Here is a 26,098-nt window from a genome sequence, read left to right on the forward strand (position 1 = left end):
TCCCATCATTATCCTGGCTTCACAGAGAGTGTATTCAGGGATCTGGGCATCTACTGAGAGGTGAATCAACAAAGTGTGGCACAGTTACAGATACTGAAAGAACTGTGTGTGGGAGAGACTGTATTGATCTTGAATTTACTGAAAGGAAATCAACGTCACCTCTCGGGAAAGTCTCCTTACTAGTAGAATCCCAGCCACCTGCTCACGCAACCTTGGCTATCCAATTTTCCTTTTCCTCTTTCTTTCTATCTCTGATGTATACTACCTCTTCACATTGTTCACTCTAAACACTTTCTTTTCAAAAACTTTATAACCATGTGGCATGTGATTAACCATTCAAACCTATAATCCAGGTGCTCCTCATCCACCCATTCGTGTCCTGCTGTATTCTGGCTTAGCATCACAGTTCCAAAATTATCATGAGATGGAGATGTGTAATTGATCTGTTAATCTTGAGCCGATCCTGTAATCATTTGTTGCATCATGTGTACATATGTCCTCTCTGTAGGACTTCTGATTCTGTTTTTTTTGCCGTAACGTTTTAAATAAAAATACACTGAAATTGTAAGTCATATGTACACATGATTTTTGTTTACCACTAAAATTAAAAAAAAAACTTTTGTTGAATAGCAGAGCCTTTGGCGCCAGCACTGACACATGGCCAACAAGAGCTCCTATCGGAAGCACCGTCCACCAATGCATTTAACATCCCTTCGTCCATGGAGTTGCAAGAGGCCAGTCCTTACCTTGGACCGCAGTTTGATTCTCTTGTAGCTCCTGCAGGTAAGCGTAAATGATACAGCACTCATTGTCAACTGCTGAAGATTTCTACAGTATCTGACGCCAAAGTTATAACGCTGTAACAAAGACAAGGGCAACTGCTGTCTCAAGATTAAAAAAAAATACATTATCACAGTAACTATGCAAGCAGTTGAACAACATTGCTACTAGCTTGACACTGATCGTTGCACATGCTAATTTTAACAATCCCCTCTTGCAAAACTATTGTACATTCAGAGACTGGGTGTTTCACTGCTGCCATCAGAAATAAAGGCTTGAATCTCCCAGTATGACAAATGATTGCCTGATAATTGTGGGTTGATGCAGGTATCACACACGGGTCAGTAGCTTGCCAGTTGTGGTTTTGTACTTGAAGTTTTGCTTCACTCATTATACCTATAGGACTAGAAGTTCCAGAACGCAAAGAAAAAAGGTAATGGCAAAGCCAATAGGTCTCTTCCACGCAAGAGCTATTGGCTTTGCAAATTGTTTTAGCCATGTTGTATGCGAATGTGGCTGATGTTCAGTGTTGCAGAGGAGAGTGGCGTGGAGTGACATGAAGTGTATTGCCAGAATGGAGTAGAGTGGCGTATAGTGTTGTAAAATGGAGCAGAGTAGTGTCGTATTGGAGTGTCGTGGAGTGGCAAAGTGTTGTGTAGTGGCACAGAGTGCCATGAAGTGAAGAGTGTCAGTGAAGTAGAGTGTGATAGGGGAGGGGTGCAGTGTGTTATTTCGTCGTGGAATGTTGTGGCGTTGTAAAATGGAGTAAGCATGTTACGGCAGTGCAGTGCCATTACAGTGAACACATTTTCAATTGAAATGACCATTACATTTACACAGACACACAGTTTTACTGATAAAGCTATACAGCACACAAACAGTGTGTGAAATCGGCATCACCTGGTGTATTGATTTAAAAAAAATCATATTTCCACCACACTTAAGAATTATTTTATAAAGTGCACCATCTGTGCGTTCATAATTCTGATAACACTGTGAAATATTTGAACAGTTCATTTACAGGCATTTACAATTTGTGTGTGCTAGACAAAAATAGCATCCTACATCCTTTTTACATTCCCATACCCAGCAACATTGTCACATAAATCCTCTTACTTTGCAGTGGAGAAAGAAAAATAAACACCAACCTCCCTGGAAGACAGAGCCTAATATTTGACTTCTGTCTTTAGAAGCACAGCAAATGTGACAAGATAAAAACAAAGTATAACTGGCTATTTGTAGCTCATTGACTTCTGAACTCCAGCATGGTTGTTTTAGGGCTTTTTCAGCACCCCCTACTCCCCTAACTATAGTGCTTCTGGCATGGGTGTGAAATTGAAGAAGAGGATTGTTTAAGTTATGCTATTAGCAAATAACACTTACTAAAATAAATGGGAAGGTAGACAGCATTGGTTTTCAGAAGCATGCAAGAATGATGAACTGGAGTTGCAGAGATGAGTAGAATCAGTTAAGCAGAAAGATAGGAGGCATGAAACCTTTTCCAAGAAATATAGCAGTTTACTGCTGTGAACTAGCATACAGAAGGCCATCAGCGACCTAGGTGGTGGTGTCGGAGTTTCCTCTGCACTGGACGACCAAACCGGTTAAGTACCTGGGGGGGTCTGGCTGAGTCGAGACCTAGATACTCTGGCATTTCAGTTATGGCTGCTTGATGAGGTGGCTGGAAGCTTGAGTCAAGGCATGGAAGAATCTTCTACTCTCTGTGGCTGACAGGCTTGCTTTGGCAAAAATGTTTGTACTGCCTAAATTCGTATACCTGTACCTTAACCTACAGCTCCCACTGGCACAATATTTTCAATGCCACATCTGCTCTCTCCTTAGAGCCCTTGTGTGGACTGGGAAGCAACCCCTAATTGCCTGGGAGGTTCTTACATTACCATTTGAACAAGGTGGGCTGGTGGTGCCGGATATGGACCTTTACTTCTACAGTGCGCAAGCGCAATTTGCACACTACTGCCTGTATCCCACCCAGTTTCTTCCCCACATAGCACCAGAACATGACACGCCACTCCTTGCCAATTAGTGCTTTACCACTCTCCGATTGACTTTGGGGGGTTCGATCTGAGCATGGAACAGACTGCGGCGGCAGGCCCATATGGACTCTCTATAGCCCCTCCCTTCCACTAATTGGCCGTATCGCCTTACCCATCACACAGGACGCTGGTACAATTGGCAGACTACGGAAGCGAAACCTCATAGCCATGTGCGATGTTTACCCGCCTTTTTTACCTCTCAACAGGCACTACAAGGTCCAGATGCCTCCCTACTTGACACATTTACATACTTTCAGGTACGAACGACTATTCGTGGCCTTCTCACTCATTCCCTGCAACACCCCTAATATTCCAAGCCCTTGAGAATTTCTTGATGAATCCGTCCCTGCGCAGGCTCATAAGCAGACTATATTCTGATACCGCCCCTGTGCATGTCCCCGGTGCTCAACAGGAATGGGCTGACTTCCTTGACTCCCCCATTACCGAAAAGCAGTGGCACTTCTGCTGTGCCCAAGCTCGGGCTCTTCTAGCATCCAACTAGCGGCTGCATCTAGTACACTATAAATATATATATTCTCTATCGCACCCTGGAGCAATTGCATAGTATGGGCTTTCTGGAGGATGCACACTGTGCCTAATGCTCGGCGCCAAATGCCTACTTCCTGCATCTGCCCAGGGGTTACCCGGTTGTGGGAGGAGTTCTGGAACTCTGTGTTTGATACCATTTAGGAGAAAACTGACTCTCAGTTGGAGTGCATTTTCTCAGGTTGCATTGCCTGGTTATGTTAAGGACATTCCTCTAGAACAGCAAAAGCTGATTGCGATTCTGCTGGCCAACCGACAGGTGGTGATGCACTGGGGGCGCCGCCAAGCACAGAAAGAAGGTGATTGGCTGAAGGATGCAGCATACTGCCATGATAATTTGACAGCTTACTGGGAGTTAATGCCAGCGATATGTTAATTTACTAGCGATCCTCAGAATGCAATGTACAGTTCGCTAAGGGGTTTGCACATGACATGGGCCCTCTGGTGAGCAGTAGCATGGTATTCAACCCAAGTTTTTTAAGCTAGTGTCGCTTTGGTGCCAGAAAACAAAGTTTTGAAGGAAGAGCACGAGTTTTCCAGCAAGGGAGGCTTCCCAGATGAAAAGCCTTAGAATAATTCCCAGACACCCGCTTGTCCCCCAGAAACACTCATGCTTTTTCACTAATCACCCTTTGGATACAGTTTACTGCAGAGTACCAAATAAAATAAAAAAAGTTTAAACAGCACCCATCTGTAGGAGGCTGGACTGGCTTGTAGTGAGTACCAAGGGGTACTTGCACCTTGCACCAGGCCCAGTTATCCCTTATTAGTGTATAGGGTGTCTAGCACAGTTATCCCTTATTAGTGTATAGGGTGTCTAGCAGCTTAGGCTGATAGATAATGGTAGCTTAGCAGCTTAGGCTGAACTAGGAGACGTGTGAAGCTACTACAGTACCACTTAGTGTCATATGCACAATATCATAAGAAAACACAATACACAGTTATACTAAAAATAAAGGTACTTTATTTTTATGACAATATGCCAAAGTATCTTAGAGTGAGAGGATAGGAAATATACACAAGATATATATACACAATAGCAAAAAATATGCAGTATAGTCTTAGAAAACAGTGCAAACAATGTATAGTTACAATAGGATGCAATGGGGAAACATAGGGATAGGGACAACACAAACCATATACTCCAAAAGTGGAATGCGAACCACGAATGGACCCCAAACCTATGTGACCTTGTAGAGGGTCGCTGGGACTATTAGAAAATAGTGAGAGTTAGAAAAATAACCCTCCCCAAGACCCTGAAAAGTGAGTGCAAATTGCACTAAAGTTCCCCTAAGGACAAAGAAGTCGTGTTAGAGGAATAATGCAGGAAAGACACAAACCAGCAATGCAACAACTGTGGATTTCCAATCTCGGGTACCTGTGGAACAAGGGGACCAAGTCCAAAAGTCACAAGCAAGTCGGAGATGGGCAGATGCCCAGGAAATGCCAGCTGCGGGTGCAAAGAAGCTTCTACTGGACAGAAGAAGCTGAGGTTTCTGCAGGAACGAAAAGGGCTAGAGACTTCCCCTTTGGTGGACGGATCCCTCTCGCCTTGGAGAGTCGTGCAGAAGTGTTTTCCTGCCGGAAGGACGCCAACAAGCCTTGCTAGTCGCAAATCGTGCGTTTGGCGTTTTTGGACGCTGCTGGGGCCCAGGAGGGACCAGGAGGTCGCAAATTGGACCTGAAGAGAGAGGGGACGTCGAGCAAGACAAAGAGCCCTCACTGAAGCAGGTAGCACCCGGAGAAGTGCCAGAAACAGGCACTACGAGGATGCGTGAAACGGTGCTCGCCGAAGTTGCACAAAGGAGTCCCACGTCGCCGGAGACCAACTTAGAAAGTCGTGCAATGCAGGTTAGAGTGCCGTGGACCCAGGCTTGGCTGTGCACAAAGGATTTCCGCCGGAAGTGCACAGGGGCCGGAGTAGCTGCAAAGTCGCGGTTCCCAGCAATGCAGCCCAGCGAGGTGAGGCAAGGACTTACCTCCACCAAACTTGGACTGAAGAGTCACTGGACTGTGGGGGTCACTTGGACAGAGTCGCTGGATTCGAGGGACCTCGCTCGTCGTGCTGAGAGGAGACCCAAGAGACCGGTAATGCAGCTTTTTGGTGCCTGCGGTTGCAGGGGGAAGATTCCGTCGACCCACGGGAGATTTCTTCGGAGCTTCTGGTGCAGAGAGGAGGCAGACTACCCCCACAGCATGCACAAGCAGGAAAACAGTCGAGAAGGTGGCAGGATCAGCGTTACAGAGTTGCAGTAGTCGTCTTTGCTACTATGTTGCAGGTTTGCAGGCTTCCAGCGCGGTCAGCAGTCGATTCCTTATCAGAAGGTGAAGAGAGAGATGCAGAGGAACTCGGATGAGCTCTTGCATTCGTTATCTAAAGTTTCCCCAGAGGCAGAGACCCTAAATAGCCAGAAAAGAGGGTTTGGCTACCTAGGAGAGAGGATAGGCTAGCAACACCTGAAGGAGCCTATCACAAGGAGTCTCTGACGTCACCTGGTGGCACTGGCCACTCAGAGCAGTCCAGTGTGCCAGCAGCACCTCTGTTTCCAAGATGGCAGAGGTCTGGAGCACACTGGAGGAGCTCTGGACACCTCCCAGGGGAGGTGCAGGTCAGGGGAGTGGTCACTCCCCTTTCCTTTGTCCAGTTTCGCGCCAGAGCAGGGGCTAAGGGGTCCCTGAACCGGTGTAGACTGGCTTATGCAGAATTGGGCACATCTGTGCCCAACAAAGCATTTCCAGAGGCTGGGGGAGGCTACTCCTCCCCTGCCTTCACACCATTTTCCAAAGGGAGAGGGTGTCACACCCTCTCTCAGAGGAAGTTCTTTGTTCTGCCATCCTGGGCCAGGCCTGGCTGGACCCCAGGAGGGCAGCTGCCTGTCTGAGGGGTTGGCAGCAGCTGCAGTGAAACCCCAGGAAGGGCAGTTTGGCAGTACCAGGGTCTGTGCTACAGACCACTGGGATCATGGGATTGTGCCAACTATGCTAGGATGGCATAGAGGGGGCAATTCCATGATCATAGACATGTTACATGGCCATATTCGGAGTTACCATTGTGAAGCTACATATAGGTAGTGACCTATATGTAGTGCACGCGTGTAATGGTGTCCCCGCACTCACAAAGTTCAGGGAATTGGCTCTGAACAATGTGGGGGCACCTTGGCTAGTGCCAGGGTGCCCTCACACTAAGTAACTTTGCACCTAACCTTTACCAGGTAAAGGTTAGACATATAGGTGACTTATAAGTTACTTAAGTGCAGTGTAAAATGGCTGTGAAATAACGTGGACGTTATTTCACTCAGGCTGCAGTGGCAGGTCTGTGTAAGAATTGTCAGAGCTCCCTATGGGTGGCAAAAGAAATGCTGCAGCCCATAGGGATCTCCTGGAACCCCAATACCCTGGGTACCTCAGTACCATATACTAGGGAATTATAAGGGTGTTCCAGTAAGCCAATGTGAATTGTTAAAAATGGTCACTAGCCTGTCAGTGACAATTTGGAAAGAAATGAGAGAGCATAACCACTGAGGTTCTGGTTAGCAGAGCCTCAGTGAGACAGTTAGTCACTACACAGGTAACACATTCAGGCACACTTATGAGCACAGGGGCCCTGGGTTACCAGGGTCCCAGTGACACATACAACTAAAACAACATATATACAGTGAAAAATGGGGGTAACATGCCAGGCAAGATGGTACTTTCCTACACCATCATTAGAGGGTGTTTGTGCAGCAGGAGTATTTTAATCTCACTTTCTTTTACCTCTTCCACCTCCATAGTGATGTTTGAGGGACTAATAATACTTCTGAAAAGTGCTAACCATCGATCATCACACATTCAATATTTTGTCTTGCTTGCTTTGTGTTATTTTTTTTATGACCGCTTTAGGATGTTTTTTTCCAGCGCTCAGACGTGCGCTTGGCACTAAAAGGGCAGCCAAACCGCTCCTCTTTCCCGCTACTGGGACACTGCTGATACTGAGCATGACCGTTGATTGTTTTCTTCTGCCAGCTCTACAGTTATTCCGCTGCTGTGCTGCTTTCTGCTACTGAACCAACAAACATTGGTAAAGCCACTAGGTCTAGCTTGTAAATAACAATGCTTGCCAGCCCTATTGGCTTTCCCAGTGTGTGTTATGCTGTTAACACCTTTTTCCTTAGTTTTACCTCAGGTTGAAGACGCAGTATTGACCTAGTTTCAGTTAGTTATGCTCACTTGCTCCTTATTGACATCATAGCCTAACAATGAATACGTATTTTATTACATAAAATGTGATTCTGTCTGCCGCTGGTCATGTAGTGGACTCATGGTGCCATTTCTGGATTTAGATAATACATCATTTTGATTAGAAATTCTAGTTCTTCCCAGTGTTTTGCTGTGTGTGGAATAGAATCAACCAACTCCTTCCCTCGTTTCTGTAACAAGAAAATTTAGAGGGGGACTTGTAGAACCTACTTTGCTACTCGTGTGTAGTCTAAAACCTCCCAGCATTGTGATACCTTGCCTACCATTTGTTTGTTTTTTGCCCAACCTCTCCTGCTCAGTGATCTATAGTGTTGTGACAGATGCTAATTTAGTACCATGTCTGTCCAACTTGATGGTTCTGTGTGCAGCTTGGTGTCAGGCCCAGTAAGGCCTATCTGATAGAGACTTCTAGCTGCATATTCCTTACCTTAGAATTATCCCCAGACGTCAAACTGGATCTGGATTTTTTGTTGTTGTGAGCAGTACCCCTGTGAACTGATAGGTGGTGTCGTTCGGCTCTGCATACCGTCGGCTGAATCATCCACTCCAGAAATGATGTACACTCTGCCTATATACACACTACCCCAGCAGTCTGACGCCAGTCCTTTTCGTTCTGCGCCAGTCATTTTTTTTCTGCGCCAGTCAGCCACTCAGTACAGATTCAGATAGAGCTACCCCCAGTCATTTTGTGACTGGCCTTTTTTCAACTCTTGTAGTGTTTTTTTGAGAGTTATCTCCTGGTGTGGCAGAGATGTCCAAAATGAATATTGGCTTCAGGCCCTGTGGGATGTGGCAAATGTCGGTGACTGACCTACACTTCATCTGCCTCTGGTGTCTTGAGCAAGACGGCGGTGCCAAGACCTGCATCAATTGTCCTGCCATACACCCCCAGGCCATGAGGGAGCGATTGCGCAAGCTCCTTGCAGCTCGAAATGCAATACCACAACTGTCTTGATCCTGGTAGAGAGGAAGGTCCCGGGATTAGTTTTTGGTCAATTGATCTAAGTTACAATCAAAGTCGTCCTTAGTAAGTCCCATAAGACAAAGAAGAGTAAGAAGTCAGAGGTCTTCAACTTCGCCTTGTCTGTTAAAGTCATCCGACGAAACAAGGGAGCGTCGTCACTCGAGGTCTGGCTCTGCAGTTGAGCCTGCACCTGGGCCATCTCTGCACCTCCCCGAGTTTCCGGGAGCCAGAGGGAGGGGGACCCAGCCCAGCTCTGAGATTTGTATGAGTTCATGCACCTCATATTTAGGCTGCTTATCCCCATTGGAGCGCCTTCGGGCCCTCTGGTTCGAGAGCGGGCCCTATTGGTCCTCCGCCACAATATCTGCTTTCAGTGTCAGTCGCACGCCTTGGGTCCACAGATGAATCCAGACCGGTGACCGTCAAACCACCTCAACCTTTCCTGACGCCAGTCCTGAATTCTACACTCCCAGTACAATCGACACCCTCTGGCTACTGCCCCCTCATTCTCATCCTTTACTTTGACATCGAGTCAGAAGAGCCTTCCCCCAATGCAGACTCTGGTACCGACTGGAGCCATACCCTCCAGAACAGAGCCTGAGCCCTATTCCAGTGGTCTGGAATTTGGGGAAGAATGGGAGGGGCCACTGGATCCTGAAGAATACTAGCCTCTGGACCCCAGCATGGACTGGTGTGAGGAACTGGCAGACACCGGTAGACTGGACACCTCCCCAGGTACTGGCATGGTCTCTCTTGGCTATGGCAGAGGGAGCATCTTCTGCTATGGTGGTGAGAAGGGCAGCCGAGGTCTTCCGTCTTAGCCAGCCCTCAGTGGCAGTCAAGACTGTCTTGACAAAGGTGCTTTAACCTGGAGTTAACCGCTCAGAACCACTTTTCTCATTCAATGAAGCACTTACGGACTTCAAGTTCGGGGCCTGGTCGAAGTCCTGAACAGGGGCTTCTGTGAACAGGGCAATTGCCCACTGACATCCACCCACACTGGATTTCCCTGGTTTCCTCACACAACGCCCTACCCATAGATCTTGGTGGTCCAAGCCTCCACTTCCTGTGTAAATCCTGGTGCATTCTCCACCACTAAACCAGATAGGGAATTCAAGTGGCTAGACTTCTTAGGCAAGAAAATGTTTTCTTCCACCAGCCAGGCACCGTGGTCTGTGAACAATGCATCCCTTTTGGGCTGTTACTTCGATTTACTTTGGGATTCGGTTGTGCAGGTGCTGCTCATGGTCCCGAATGAGGCCTGGGCTTTACTCTGCCAAGCTATGACAGATAGGAATGATGTAACAAAGGTCACGATCCGCTGTGAGAATACGGCCGACTTGCTACGCAGAGCATTTTTGTTGTTGTGGGCCTTACAATGCCACCCCTGGCTGAAGACGACTGTTTTTTCAATGGATGTCCAAGCTTCGCTTGTGGACATGTCCTTTGATGGCTCCAGTCTCTTCAGCGACACAGCAGACTCAACCCTGAAGCGCTTCAAGGATAGCAGAGCTACAACCAGGTCCTTGAGCCTTTCCCTGGCTCCTTACCAACCCCAGTCTCCCTTTCGCTCCTTTCATGGCCACGGAATGGGCTTCCAGCTGCATCTTTACCCATCCAGCCACCAAAGCAAACAAGCTCCCCAGTCTGTGCGTGACCGAGGATGCACTACACCCAGATCCCATGGGTCAGGCAACCACAGGTTGGGCCAGCCCACCATATTCCCCTCCCCCAGCAGCCTCAGCCTCCGCCTCCAAACCTCTTTATTTCACCCTCCAATCATTATGGACAACCAGTAGGAGGCAGGATACGCCATCACCTGCACTACTGGAGGTTGATAACATCAGACCGCTGGGCTTTCCAAATAGTCTGAAGGGGGTACTCCCTCTTCTTCATGACTACCCCTCCACCCATGCCACCCACTTACGACAGGCTGAGGAGGACCCCTTCTCCTTGCTCTGTCAGGAAGTGGCGTCTCCAAGGAAACTATAGAGAGAGTGCTGACACACCCATGGTCATAGTTGTTTTTCTTGCTACTTTCTGGTGCCCAAAAAAGTCTGAGGCCATCATACTGTCCTAGACCTGTGCCCTCTCAATGTCTTCCTCAAAAAGGAGAAGTTCAAAATGCTCACGCTCGCTCAAGTCTTGTCTGCCCTGAACCTGGCTTACTGGATGGTAGCTTTAGACTTGCAGGACACATACTTCCACATTCCCATCTTCTGTGACCTGTGATTTATGTTGAATCACAAGCACTTTCAGCTTGATGTACTCCCTTTTGGCCTTGACAGCGACCCTCAGGTGTTCACCAAGGTGATGACTGTGGTTGCAGCTCATCTGCGGAGATCAGGGATATCAGTCTTCACCCATCCTGTTGACTGGTTGTTGAAGGCAGACAGGCCCCAGGCAGTTGTCTCCCACCTAATGACTATGATGGCCTTCCTGCATTCTCTGGGTTTCACTATCCACATGCTGAAGTCACACCTGACTACCTCTCAGATGCTTACATCTGAGCTGTTCTGGACACTTTGCAGTTTTGGACTTATCCTTCCGAAGCATGATTCCAGGTTATTCAGGCTATGATACCAATGTTTCAGCCTTTATATTGGGGTTTGGTAAGACTGACTCTGATGCTGGTGAGCTTTCGGTATCCTGCTTGTGACACATACCTGCTAGCATATGCAGGCTCTACAGCAAGACTTGAAGTTCCAGTGGCTGCAGCGTCAGGGAAATCTCTCCGACAAGGTCCAGATCTTGGAGAGAACTGCAAAAGACATGCAAACCACAATTGGGTCAGCACCAGATTCCTCACCGCCCCTTCCCAACCAGATATGACAGTAGTCACAGATGCATCACGCCTGGGATGGGGCAGCCATCTGGGAGAGGTGACGATCAGAGTCCTTTGGTCTCCAGTGGAATCCGAATGCCATATCACCTTACTGGAGCTCCGAGGTATCAGTCTGGCATTGAAAGGCTTTCTACCCTCCCTCAAGGGAAGGCTATTGCAGGTGTTCATGGACAACACCACCGCCTTGTGGTAGTGCAACAAACAAGGCAGGGTGGAGTCGTGGGCCCTTTGTCAGGAGGTCCTGCACCTGCGGACATGACTGGAACATCAGAGCATATCTCAGGTGGTTCAACACCTGGCAGGTACTCTGAACACCAGGGCACAGAGTTTGGTATCACCAGCTGTTGAGCATGGCAATCAGTCCTCCACCCAGGCTGCCTATTCAGGAGGATCTTCTTTCAAATCAGCTGGGGAGGATTCTCCACCCGAACCTGTGAATATTCATTCATCTGATTAAGACAACTAGCCGCAGATTCCTTACTTTAGAATTCTCCCCAGGCACAAGACTGGATCTGGAAAAAAAATTCAGTACCTCTGTGTGTCAGTAGAGGGCACTGTGCGACTTCATATCGATGTCGTCTACCAGAACGATTGCGACGCCTGTCAGCATTTGAGGCCGAAAACATTGAGGGAGCGGCAGATAAAGCTCCTGGTGGCACGGTTGTTGCAGTCTTCCCAAGACCCCCATAGGCATCAGAGTCCTTCTCCTTCCAAGCCCCGTCTGTGTGAATGCTGTAGGAGTCGTTCGCATGTGGCTCCATCGGAGTCTCAAGGTAAGCATTGTCCACGGTCGAAGTTGCATCCTTTACTTTCTCCACATGGCTCCTCCCATTCTTATGAGGATGAGTCTGCACAGGAGTTCACCCTGCGTCTCCCGGATTTTTCTAGCCCCGGAACGACTGGCTAAGATGCAGGACTATTACATGTCCCTGCATGCCATTTTTGGGCCTGTCCCTTCCTCTGGAGCGCCTTTGAGCCCAAAGGAAGTGGAAAATGCCCTGATGGGATCTTCACCAGTGGCTTCGTCCTCTGTGCCTGTTGGGCCCCCCGACTCCATCTCCGGAGTCATTTTGGCGCTGGTGCACGGCCTCCTACAGCTTCCATCTTCCGTGCCTGATTCTTCTCTACCGGCTCTGTTGTCACCGTCGAGTTCTACCTTGCTGACTCCAGTGGTGGTGGTGGTGCACTTGACTTAGCTCAATGCCCACATTGTTGTCTCACCGGAGTCGATCAACAAACCTTCCGATGTCATGGTCTCACCCTCTCGACATGGGTCGACACTGATGCCGGTTGCAGCACCAATTGAGTCGGCTATTTCAGATTCTTGCCCTATGTCTTCTGGGGCTCACCCTCCAGTTCCTCAAACAGAGGAACATGGTTTGGATTGTCTGCCTCCCATTTCTGAAACCATTCCGCTTCCACATTAAATTGGTTATTTGACTTGGGCAACGCTAGTGGTCAGGACTCCTCCCCATCTGTCATCCTCTGGGTTGGCTGCAAAAGCGAGTTCTGCTCTAGCAAACAAGTTAAACCATGTTTTGGAAGTGTTGCACTTATAACTTCCTACTGTTCAATTGTCCACTGACCCTTTGTGATGCAAGCTGCTTTGGCGTCACAGAGTCTTACTCATGTCCCTCCTGTTCCTCCAGAGTGAGAGGTCAGACAGGTGGACACTTCCGTTAGGCAGATTTTCGCTTCTTCTAGCTTTGCCCTGTGTTCAGTCAACACTTCTTGTGTCCTTGCTCGCTTCTCCTGCGTCTTGTGGGACTCGGTGGAGTGTGTTTTGCCTTCTATACCTGGGGAGGCTAGGAATTTTTTACTTCCCTTAGTACGGGATGGTCTGCAAGCTGTCAATCTTAGTATCCGATGTGGTATGGATACCACCAATTCTGTTGGACGGGTTATGGCCTCTTCAGTGGCTCTGGGTTGGCGAGCATGGCTGCATCCTTTTTTTTTTTCGGAGGCTGTGCAGACATCTTTACTGGACATGCCTTTTGATGGCACCTCATGTTTTGGTGTCATGCTGACTCAGCTTTACATCGCTTTAGAGATGCTTATGGTGGCACTCAGTCTTGACGCTTCCTGGTGGTACAGGGGGGTCTCCCAAATCTGTATTGCTTTCCTTCCTTTGTTCTGGGGCCTTTTTATTCCCCTGTTGCTTCTTTCTACTGCCCTTATGAGCAGTGGGCATCATGCTTCTAGTATGACACCCAGTGTGGTGTTCCTGTTCCTTGCAGGTGCTTTTTCTTATTATATTCAAACTGCCTAGTGGCCTGGATTGTGTTCCTGCGTCTGCAGGTGTGTGGTCTTTTTCCTCTTGTTGTGGACATATTCCATTATTTTGAGTGACTCTGTTTTGGTCTCATTCCTCTTAGAGAGGGTCTTCTGTTTTCTCTGCTTATGGGCGTTTCGCCTAAGAGGTTTGCTGTCCTTGGGGTTCTTTATCCTGTGAGAGTCGTTTTCAGTTCCCCTCTCTTTAAGAAGCACTTGCTGTAGGCTTTTAGCCATCTTTTTATGGTGGCTGTTCCCTGAAGGGACCTTGTTAGGTCCTTCCTTTGGAAGTTGTTACTATTTGTAGTTTCTTGGATAAGTAAGGACTCTTTGTCTAAGTTCTGTCTTTCCCCCCTTTTTTTATTTTCCAGGGGGGGGGAGGGGGTTGGCACCTCTGTTTTTGGTCCCGTCCTTTCCTATTGGGTGCAAGGAGGTGTTCTGCTTTTAAATCCATGGTACATCTTCCATTGGAAGTGTTCCTTTTTTATTCCTTATTGTAACGTCTTTTCTGGTTTGCTACTTTACAGTGGGCACACTGTCACCCTTATGGTGCACCTATTCCATTTTTAACTTTCTCATGGTCTGCTATATCCTCTTTGTGCATTGGCCCACATAATTTTGTTTGGCCATGTGCCACAGTCTTTGTCCTCTTCATGGACATAGTAGTCCTCCTTCTTACCATTTTGTCTGATCCTGGCTACAGTTCACCATTAGGTTGTTTCTGTCCCTTCCCTTTCTTTTTGTGTACCTTGGTTGTCTTTCCTCCGCTATGTTCCAGCAGTTAGTGTGTAAGATTCCTGTCCTAGCACTTGCTTCATCTTGTCCTAGCACTTGCTTCATCCTGTCCTAGCACTTGCTTAATCCTACACTGTCGGCTACACAACAGTAGTTATGTCTTCCTTTTGGTGCCCTTTTTCCTCTCTAGCCATATTTCGTTCTGTTGCTCAGAGCAGTAGTCTCCAGTACGTACATTTGCTTTGACCTTCCACACTCCTGCAGGTCCACTGTTTAGATCCCATTCTGAGAGTCAATGCCACCTTTACTTTTTCCTTTGGTTTTTCCTTCAGAAACTCTTTTCCATCTGCTGGACTACTCGTTGCCATTATCTTGGCTTTCTATGTTTGGCTTAGTGTCCTGTGACGATTTCCCTCCTGGTGTCGACCTTGTTTCATATTCCACAAAGTTTCTCTTGTTCCTATAGGCAGGTTGTTCTGCCAGCTTTTTTGTGTTTGTCTGTTAGCAGTTCTTTTCCTGCTTAACAGGCTTTTCCTTCCTAGAGGGGTTGGATTATTTTCTCTTTCCCCTCTTCTTTTGTTACAGGGTTGCCATTCGTTTAGCCCCTTTTTTTTACTCTATTTCCATGTACTATGTATCTATATATGTATGCCGACAAATATTAGGTTCTACGTCTTTATATCAGTTTTCACGTCTTTGTCTACCTGGACTCTATCTATGTAATACTTTTGTACGGACACCTTCTTGTTACATCTATATGTGTGCATGTCAGTGTTTCGGCATGTCTCTATTCCAATCTCTTCGATTTTTCATTATCTGTTGCGCACATGGTACGCCTTGCCTCTTCTTGTTACTTTTTAAATGCATTACGGTTATGTTACACTTCTCGACAGCTCCTCAGTTGGTGTTCCTGGAGAAGTGCCATCTGTTTTTCGACTTACTCTTCCTACCAGTGTTGACTTTCTATTTGTTGCCTGTTTAGCCTTTGCATCCTGCTGAGGTAACATGTATGCATGGGTGTTCCCTCCCAATTATCTGAGTGATTTTTGCGTTGGTCTTTCACCTTCGTCCTTCGCCCTTTTAGAGGTACAACTCCTACCTTAGGGCTATACATGTTTATTATCCTCTCAAATGTTTACTATAGATTCCTTTCTCGTTGCCATGTGCTCCGCTCCTCATGGCATTCCATGTCTTTTTGCAATGTTTTGTGGTCTTCCACTATTCTTCTGGTTGGGGTGCATGTTCTTTCTCACCTTTGTCTCTAACTGTGCCGGTCTATTCAGCCTTAAGTTAGCTCCCTTACATATTTGTAAGGATTGGGTGGGATGTGTTTGCAGACCCACGTCCTGGGTTTATATTGCTTTGGTATCTATTCTAAGGTTAGAAATCTGCGGCTAATTGTCTCTATCAGATGAACAAGTTACTTACCTTTGGTAACGCCTTATCTGGTAGAGACACAGACTAGTCGCATATTCCTTACCGACCCACCTATCCATCCCCATTCTGCAAAATACTTTATTTTACCTCATGATCCCTTGCTTGGTCTCATCCTACCAAGCATTTCCATTGAGTGGTGGTAATTTTAGAATTACATCTTTTTCTCTTTTTGGCACACTGTTCCATTGCCTGTTTCTATGGTGGCTCTGCATTGTTATGTGGATTCTGGTCACAGAAGAAACTGATGTCAGCGCGTCAGGGGAGTGATTATATGGACTCCGTCGACGTCCTATCCAGTGGACGACGTCAATAAGGAGTCACAGTGTGCCTTCTACCGATGTGCAGAGGTACTGTGCAAAAAAAATTCCGGATCCAGTCTGGCACTTGGGGAGAATTCTAAGGTAAGGAATCTGCAGCTAGGTCATTTCTCCCAGATAAGGCGTTACCAAATTTAAGTAACTTGTTCTTCATGCATGGAGATTGAGCTATGACTGTTGACAGTTTTCGACCTTCCGCCTGAAGTCTGCAATGTTAACTTGGCAGCCAGGAGTTTCTCTACCAAGACAGTATATGCCTGTTGTTAGGGCAAGTTTGTTGCAAGGAGTGGAGAAAAACAGGTTGACCCTCTTTCTGCTCCCCTTTCTCAGGTCTTTGTTTTTATTCTTTCTCTTACCCAGCAGGACTCTGCTTTGGGCACAGCAAAGAGCTAACTTTCTGCCATCTCAGCCTTTCTCTGACTGTCTTCAAAACATGTTCCCACCTTCATTGTGCCTCATTGGGACCTTAATCTAGTACTCACCTTTATAATGTGCTCTCCCTTTGAGCCACTGCACAGCTGACCTCTCAGGCTCCTTACCATCAAGATGGCTTCTTAGTGGCCATAACTTACACCTGGAGGGTCAATGAGCTCCAGGCTTTGTCTTCTGAGCCTCCGTACCTCAACTTCTTCCCCGACAAGTTAGTCCTTTGCACCAGAGCTTCCTTTCTTCCAGTGGTGGCCACTCCCTTTCAAGTAGTCAACTCCATCACCCTGCCTACCTTTTATGCACCACTGCATCCCTCTAAGGAAGGACAGCAACTTCACAGACTGGACCCAAAAAGAGCATTTTCTTTCTACCTTGACCACACCAAAGAGTTCTGAGTGAATGGCAAACTTTTTGTGGGATATGTTGGAGCAAAAAAGGAGAAGGCCATGCCAAAACAGACCATCCCCTGATAGATCATGCTGTGTATTAAAATCTGTTATGCGCTGGCCAAGAAGCAACCCCCTGAGGGTTTGCGTGCTCATTCCACCAGAGCTAAGGCTGCGACCACTGCGTTAGCACACAAAGTTCCATTCCTGGACAACTGCCGGTCAGCAACCTGAGCTTCTCTGCACACGGTCATCAAGCACTATTGCCTGAACAGTCAGGTCTGTCTGGACGGGCATTTTGCCTGTTCGGTACTGCAAGACTTTTTGGTGTGAAATGGTTTAACAGACCCACCTCTACGGATGTATTGCTTGGGTATCCTAAGGTAAGGAATCTGTGGCTGGAAGTCTCTATCATATGAACAAGTTGCTTACCTTCAGTAACCCCTTAACTGGTAGAGGCTGTGTCTAGCCGCATGTTCCTTAGTGACTCATCTATTATCCCGCTCAGTGCATGGATTTATAGGGACAGGGTTTTTCCCCTTTCAGGGCCCTAGTTTTCCACCACAGTGGTTAGTGTTCTGTGTGTCTCCATGCTCCTGCCATGGAAAGTCACAAAAATAAACTGATGTCAGCATGCTAAGATGGTGCCTATATAGGCACCACGCACGCCACTTATGACACTGGCGAAGGGGCTGCCACACAGAGCCGAACAGCACCTATCAGTGCACAGGAGTACTGCTCACAAAAAATTTCTGCAACCATTTTGACGCCTGGGAATAAATCTAAGGTAAACCTGCAGCTAGATAGTCTACCAGATAAGATGTTACCAAAGATAAGTAACTTGTTCTTTGGCGCCAGAAGAAGTTTTTTGTGACCATATGGACGCTTGAACATCATTAGCTCCTAAGGACGATTGAACATCAAGCTGCAAGCTGTCACTGGGAAAGCCCAGTGTAACGGGCTTCGCCTTTAGGGATGTGCACTTTAATCCGGAACGAAAACCAGACCCAAACATTTGATTATTACAGTGATCAAAGGAAAACGAGCTGCCACCTCTAGTCCTACTACACTGTATGAAGTAGTCTGGCAGGATGCATCATATAGAGAACCATCAGAATACCTTAAAAACTAATAATCAGCAGCTAACGTCTATTGTGGCTTAAGGGCAAGATTTTTAATTTTCTGTTGTAGCAACGACCCTCTCACATTTAAATATGACCTATTTGCAAAGTTTCCTACGTTAGTGTTTAGTTGGCCAGATTCTAATATTGTTTTCTTTCAACAATGGTGTAATGTGTGCTTGCTTGTATATACTTCAAATTATGATATTTATGTTTGTGCGACTTGTATGCTGTGATTTTAATTAAGTAAATGTGTGTAATATATATATATATATCTACATGCTACACACATACAGATCTATGTGTATTATGTGTGTGTGTGTATATATATATTTTTTCTAGATTCACAGAAAGAAAGTAGTTAATGGTTAGTTCACCCAAAATGTTAAAAGTGCTGACATTTGCAAGTTGTAGTATGAAAATAAAAATGCATACCTCTCCCCCTCCCCTCCACTCCGTCCCCCCCCCAAGGTTTCTTTTTTAGTTGCCTTTTATCAGAAGCCCTCACCAAACTGCTGTAGTGAAGATAGTAGGATGCATGCGCTTATAGTGTGCATTGTGCTTTACATACAGTTGTCTCTGATTTTAGTTTTCTGTACGATAACTAATCTTTAACCTTGTTTTTTGTGCACTTAATTGTTTTTTATGATGTGCTTTATTAACCCATTGTGAACTGCACAGGGCAGTGAACTTTGCTTAGTGGGTTTTGACAGCAGGGTCTGACTTTCAACCACACCCTGCACCCCCAAACCCCACCCATTTGGGCAGCCTTCCTCATAAGTATTTGTCCACATTTGGGTTCTGAAGGGTACCCTGAGAGGTGGAAAACTCGACAATCACACCATGATAAAACATAGAAACCAGACACAGTTTGTGAACCAAAAAACGATTGTGAATCTGAGAGCAGCAGTTTAGATGCCTGATCAGACTTCTGTTTTATGAATATTTTGTGAATCAGTTATGATATAGAACATTGGCACAGCGAAAAGAAATACACAGGCATGTGGAGACACTATAACACTTCTGGCCCCAAGGCACTCGTGTTAGGAATCTAGAGGCATAGAAAACACAAGGCTGCCGGTAGTAGGTGATGCGCAGGACAGTGCTGCAGCCAGGTCCTGCTGTCAACCCCAACTGTACAGGGCTGATGTCTGCAGCACTGGAGTTGGGATTGAAAAAGTAAGTGCAATACAAAATCTTGGATATGCCTGTTTAAAGGCTGTAATTTGCTGTGGCGTAGACAACAGCTGGGAAACTTGGGGCGTGCAGGGACCAGTTGCTCAGTCAGGTTTGATTCAGCAGACATTGCGAGGAGTAGTCTTGATCAAGATACCTTTACGTTGCTGTGCTAGACTTTGGCGGATGGCGTTGAATCCCGACTGGCTTTCTTGAGCTTAGACTTTGGTTTGGACTTACTAGAAGACTTGAAGCAAGCAGTGGACTTTTACAGGTGTCACCAAATATCCAGCAGGCCAATGATCTGAAACATGAGGGGGCATGCGCTTGCACCCCAACCTTCTCTAATGTTTAGCAACAGAGTTTTGTGTCCTGTTCCTAAATCACCTTGGGATACAAGAAAGCATACCTTAGAGTCTTGACCATTGCCCAAGCAGCAAAAGTATACCTTGTATGAGTCAGTGGCAGACATCTGCTTCCTGAAAGTCTCAGCACAGTTTGGGTCATGTAGTTTTTGGTGGCGACATCATGCTCTAGGACACCCTCACAAGTTTTTGGAGTCATCAGAAGGCAAAGGGCCAGATTTAGAGTTTGGCAAATGGGTTACTCCATCACAAATTTGACGGATATCCCATCTGCCATATTACGATTCCCATATGACATCATGGGATTGTTATATAGCAGATGGGATATCGGTCACATTTGTGACTGAGTAACCCCATCCACCAAACTCTAAATCAGGCCCAAAGTCAGTAATGAAATTCTGGATCTACACGAATGGGCTCGAAAACAAAGGAACTGATTCTCTCTCATTTCTGGAGTGATATGGAATGCGGAACCAGACGGCGCTACCTCCCAGCATGCTGGAGTATTGCTAGAGGAATTCTCCAAATCTCAACTGGTGCCTGGGGATATTCTAAAGGTGGGGAATCTACAATCGAGTATCCAGCAGAAAGTCATCACCTAAAGGAAGTAAAATGTTTTTCTACTTCTCCTTCGAACTGTGTGTAAGATCTAGAAAAATATTACCAGTTTTTCTGCTTGCAATAAGATGAATATATTTCTGAGCTGTGCTTGGAGCATTGCGTTGATAACAAGACTATTTGATTATGTCATTTTGTCATTTGGGCCAAGTGGTCCAACCTTCCTCAGGCTCATGCACTGCAATGGCTAATTATTGGAGGTTTCTTTCTTTTTTTTTTTTTGAGGGAGGAAAACACTTTAAAACATGCATTTCCCAGTGTGCTGTTGAAACAGCTGATGGGTCTGGACAGTTTTTGTTTCCATGAAAGCGGAAGTACATGCAGTTAATATTCTATTTGGTCAAATGAGGGCAGGAAGCCTTTCTTTGTCCAATAATTCCATGTTTAAACCTAAAGATGTGTAAACTGCAGTTATTGCTTAAAATTAACCGGAAATTGGACTGGAAGTCTCACAGTTGTGGAACTAAAGTGGTCTCTTTCTGGCTTATATAATGGTGCTGTGTTGTAAATGCATTCTTCATAGCAGTGGTATCTGTTTGGGTACTGACTTCTCCTAAGTTACCTTTGCAGTTTATGCTACCAATCAAATTTAACAATAAAGTCGTAAGGGTCCATCTAAACCTCCACATTTACAGAATTTGCACAAGTATGATGCCTGAGGGAGACCACAGAATGCAAGAGCCAGAAAATCAGATGTAGACTGGACTTGAACATACAGAACATTACCCTTATGTTGTTGGATTTTCTGTCACTCACGCTGTGGCATGCAACAACATCTATGACCCAATGCTGTATATCGTAACCTGTATGTTGCAAGCGAGGATTATTGTTTAAAGTGGTGTAATAAAAATGTGAACTAGGATTGCATTGTAAGAAAGACATGATCTTTGATGCTGCATATTGCTGAATAACTTAATACGGGTGACTCTTTATGAAGTTTCTCTGCCTGCTGGGGTTGCCATCAGACTTGACTCTTGCAATGTACCTCGTTTTCCTAAAAAATAAAATAAATAAAAAACACGTTAAAAAACAAAAACAAAAAAAAACAATGAATGTGTAGATGTCCTGCTAGGTTTGGAAATAGAATTCATTTTTTGTAACAGTTTGTGCATCCATCTTCTATTCTTACCACCCGATGGCCTGATGTTTTCTAACATAATGTCAAAATATAGGATATTAAACAATTATTTCTAAACAAAGGTTTGGCATCTGTGATACATTTCATCCAAAAAAGGCTGTCTCTGTCCAGAAAACCTAGTAGACATACTACTCATCCCAGCTTCATCAGTGTAAGGCTTCATTTCACCTGCCTTTTGGCGAAGTATAAAATGGAGACCAAGTCTAGTTTATTCTGTATTGTTAAGGGTGCATTGTGGCTTTATAAATTATACATTTCTATGTTGACTGCTTATTTATCATTTTTTTCTTTCAGATGTTGTGACTGAATCCGATGTAAATTTCTTCACAGAAGCGCGTGCTCCTGCTGATGGAGCTTGTACGGTGGAGGAGGAGAAACGAACTGCTGCTCCTTGTCCTTTTCTCCATAGTGAACCAGGAACCCTTCTGCAGTCTGCAGGTTAGTTCACACCTTTGAGCTGTTCCTCCATTCCTAACTTTAAGCAACCTCTTTACCTTCAATTAGAGGACAAAGGGGATTAAAAACTTACATCTTGTGAATATCTATTGTTTAAAGTTCGGGGTTACTTTTAAAGTCATTTTTCACTCTAATATGTGAAAATTCAGGAGTGTACTGTTTGACCTTCTTTAGGTTCTACTTTCAGCATATTAGTTACAGTAAGTAGTAGTAAGAAGACAGTGTAATCTAATTCACTAGTATCCATATTTCCTTTATATTTTCATATTGTATTTACTTCTGAGCCCTCCCAGCTCTATTGGATCTCACACTTTCACAGTTTGTTGAAGTGCAAAGTTTGCGATTAGAACTCTGGATTCCTGTATCCTCCGTCAACAGAAAGAGGACGTACCGTTTTTTCACAAATAAAATGTTGATCATTACTATCAATGGTTTAACTTATGCACAATGATCTTATTTTTTTTTAAACTTGTTACACTTTTTCTATTTTTTATTTTTAAATGCTCTTATTTTTGTATTCAACCTGTTAACCTTTTTTAGATTTAGATATGTAGAACCACAAACTCATTTTACAACAAAAACTAAGGAGGCTGCTGTAGGGTTTGTCCCTTCATTCAAGGAAGATGTTTTCTTGATTGACAAAGAATTGCCATGTTTCTTCCACAAAATTCGCCTTCAGTATTTTTTCAGTGAGCCTATTATAACTATGGGAGAACCTAAAGAGGAGAATGCAGTTTTGGTGAAGAATTCTTCTTTTAATCCACCAACACATCTTTTACCCTCAGAGGTTCTGACCTTTGAGAGAGAAGTATTGAGGAATTTCAATACCTAAAATTTGTGTTCCAGAACCTTTCTTTACCTGTCCAAAACAGTGATGGAAAATGTGCAATGCCTGCTTTCTGACCCTTCTATCATCATTAAGACAGTCGATAAAGCAGGACCAGCGGTTGTTCTGGATACAGCAACATACAGAGAGGAATGTCTTAAACAGTTGAGTGACCCGCTGCACTGTTGTCTCTTCAAACAAGATTGTACAAGCGGGCTTCAGACAATGATAAAACAGTTGGTGGGAAAAGCCAGGGAGGCTGGATGGATTGATCAGGGAGATGATATAACAAATAACTCCATATTTTTACATGCTACCAAAAATCCACAAAACACAACATCCACTTCCTGGCTGACCAATGTTTCTGAGCTAGGTTCCCTTTTGGAAATATTATCACAATTTGTGGATTTGTTCTCAAGACCTTTAGTGAATGTCATTCCCTTCTACCTCCAAGACACTGAAGATACTCTGAAACACTTGGAAGGGGTATGTTTTGACATCACTACAGATCTCTTGGTCTCGTTTGATGTAGAGTCCCTTTATACCTGTATCCCGCATGATGCAACTTTGGAAACTGTACGTTCCTTATTGCTTAAGAGCCCTCATGATTGTCAGTCCTATTTCTTTTATCATGGATTGTGCTAAGCTGGCTATGAAAGAGATTTTTTTTTCAGTTTGAGAATAGTCTTTATCCGCAAGTATGCGGGACATCTATGGGAAGTACCTTTGCCCCAGGCTTGGCAAATCTCTTTATGCACAGCTTTAATATCACCCATATATATCCAGATGTGAACAAATTCAGGTTTCTCATTAAACTATGGGAACAATATATCACTGAGATATGTGATTTGGAGAGTTTGAGGAGGACACTATTCTTAAGTTTGACTTGGCTCAATTCCAGGAATCGTTTTTTGAGTTTTACTTTGTATATACAGATATACTACCCTTCCTAGACCCTCTTATATAGCCATTGAATAGAGCAGTAGGAACGGAGCTTTATAGAATGCCCATGAATTGGAACTCATTAGTGTCTTATAGGAGTCATCACCCAAAAGCTTTGAGGTAATCTCCCTATTGCCCAATTTCTTCAGAATAGACAGAACTGTTCCGAAGTATCTAGATTAAAGGAACATGCACATAATTTAACCACTCACTTAGTCCAGAGAGATTATCCCAGGGATCTTGTGTGTAAAGCCACTAAACTCTTAAGAAATAATAACAGTGGTGCTCTCCTAGAAACAAGACCCCCACCCTGCCACTTCAGACAGAATTGTCTGTTAGTGCATTTAGTAGTCGTCCACCACTATCACACAGGTGGTATCGGAAAACTGGCATATTTTAAATATTGTCAAACATTTACTGCAACAACCATTGTTTACGTTCAAACATAGCCAGTATTTAAAGGATAAACTAGTACACACTAGATCTATGTCCTTGCGGTCACAGGTCCAGGATACACAGTGGATGTTGCCTTCCGTTAACCCCTTCGCTGCCAGGCCTTTTCCCCCTCCTGTGCCGAGCCTTTTTTTGGCTATTTGGAGCAGTTCGCGCTTAGGCCCTCATAACTTTTTGTTCACATAAGCTACCCATGCCAAATTTGCGTCCTTTTTTTCCAACATCCTAGGGATTCTAGAGGTACCCAGACTTTGTGGGTTCCCCAGAAGGAGGCCAAGAAATTAGCCAAAAAACAGTGAAAATTTCATTTTTTTTAAAAAAATTGGAAAAATGGGCTGCAGAAGAAGGCTTGTGGTTTTTTCCCTGAAAAGGGCATCAACAAAGGGTTTGCGGTGATAAAATCACCAGCTTCCCAGCTTTCAGGAACAGGCAGACTTGAATCAGAAAACCCAATTTTTCAACCCAATTTTGGCATTTTACTGGGACATACCCCATTTTTACGATTTTTTGTGCTTTCAGCCTCCTTCCAGTCAGTGACAGAAATGGGCATGAAACCAACGCTGGATCCCATAAACCGCAACATTTCTGAAAAGTAGACAACATTCTGAATTCAGCAAGGGGTAATTTGTGTAGATCCTACAAGAGTTTCCTACAGAAAATAGCAACTGAAAAAGAAAAATATTGAAATTGAGGTGAAAAAAACATCAATTTTTCTCTAAGTTTTACTCTGTAACTTTTTCCTGCAATGTCAGATTTTCGAAAGCAATATACCGTTACGTCTGCTGGACTCTTCTGGTTGCGGGGATATATAGGGCTTGTAGGTTCATCAAGAACTCTAGGTACCCAGAGCCAATAAATGACCTGCACCCTGCAGTGGGTTTTCATTCTATGCCGGGTATACAGCAATTCATTTGCTGAAATATAAAGAGTAAAAAATAGCTATCAAGAAAACCTTTGTATTTCCAAAATGGGCACAAGATAAGGTGTTGAGAAGCAGTGGTTATTTGCACATCTCTGAATTCCGGGGTGCCCATACTAGCATGTGAATTACAGGGCATTTCTCAAATAGACGTCTTTTTTACACACTGTCTTACATTTGGAAGGGAAAAATGTAGAGAAAGACAAGGGGCAATAACACTTGTTTTGCTATTCTATGTTCCCCCAAGTCTCCCGATAAAAATGATACCTCACTTGTGTGGGTAGGCCTAGCGCCCGCGACAGGAAACGCCCCAAAGCGCAACGTGGACACATCACAGAAAACAGACCTGTTTTTAGCAAAGTGCCTACCTGTAGATTTTGGCCTCTAGCTCAGCCGCCACCTAGGGAAACCTACCAAACCTGTGCATTTCTGAAAACTAGAGACGTAGGGGAATCCAAGATGGGGTGATTTGTGTGGCTCGGACCAGGTTCTGTTACCCAGAATCCTTTGCAAACCTCAAAATTTGGCTAAAAAAACACATGTTCCTCACATTTCTGTGGCAGAAAGTTCTGGAATCTGAGAGGAGCCACAAATTTCCTTCCACCCAGCGTTCCCCCACGTCTCCCGATAAAAATGATACCTCACTTGCGTGGGTAGGCCTAGCGCCCGCGACAGGAAACGCCCCAAAGCGCAACGTGGGCACCACCAAAATTTTGGAAGAAAACAGAGGTGTTTTTTGCGAAGTGACTACCTGTAGATTTAGGCCTCTAGCTCAGCCGGCACCTATGGAAACCTACCAAACCTGTACATTTCTGAAAACTAGAGACCTAGGGGAATCCAAGGAGGGGTGACTGGCGGGGCTCGGACCAGGTTCTGTTACCCAGAATCCTTTGCAAAGCTCAAAAATTGGCTAAAAAAACACATGTTCCTCACATTTCTGTGGCAGAAAGTGCTGGAATCTGAGAGGAGCCACAAATGTCCTTCCACCCAGCGTTCCCCCACGTCTCCCGATAAAAATGATACCTCACTTGTGTGGGTAGGCCTAGCGCCCGCGACAGGAAACGCCCCAAAGCGCAACGTG

General features: G+C 45.2%; 1 protein-coding gene across 36 annotated transcripts in view; it reads left to right on the forward strand.

Annotated features, from left to right (window-relative positions):
* MAP4 (microtubule associated protein 4) overlaps positions 1 to 26,098 on the forward strand; it is a 1,914,856-nt gene that overhangs the window by 1,182,036 nt on the left and 706,722 nt on the right. For 33 of the 36 annotated variants that reach the window (XM_069210826.1, XM_069210834.1, XM_069210837.1 and 30 more), the window contains 2 exons: positions 631 to 783; positions 21,716 to 21,859. In XM_069210826.1, coding sequence (XP_069066927.1) covers positions 631 to 783; positions 21,716 to 21,859 — 297 coding nt within the window. The remainder of the gene's footprint in view (positions 1 to 630; positions 784 to 21,715; positions 21,860 to 26,098) is intronic. The other 3 variants (XM_069210849.1, XM_069210857.1, XM_069210835.1) reach the window with 2 other exon arrangements.

Source organism: Pleurodeles waltl, chromosome 10 (assembly GCF_031143425.1).
Source record: "Pleurodeles waltl isolate 20211129_DDA chromosome 10, aPleWal1.hap1.20221129, whole genome shotgun sequence".
NCBI lineage: Eukaryota > Metazoa > Chordata > Amphibia > Caudata > Salamandridae > Pleurodeles > Pleurodeles waltl.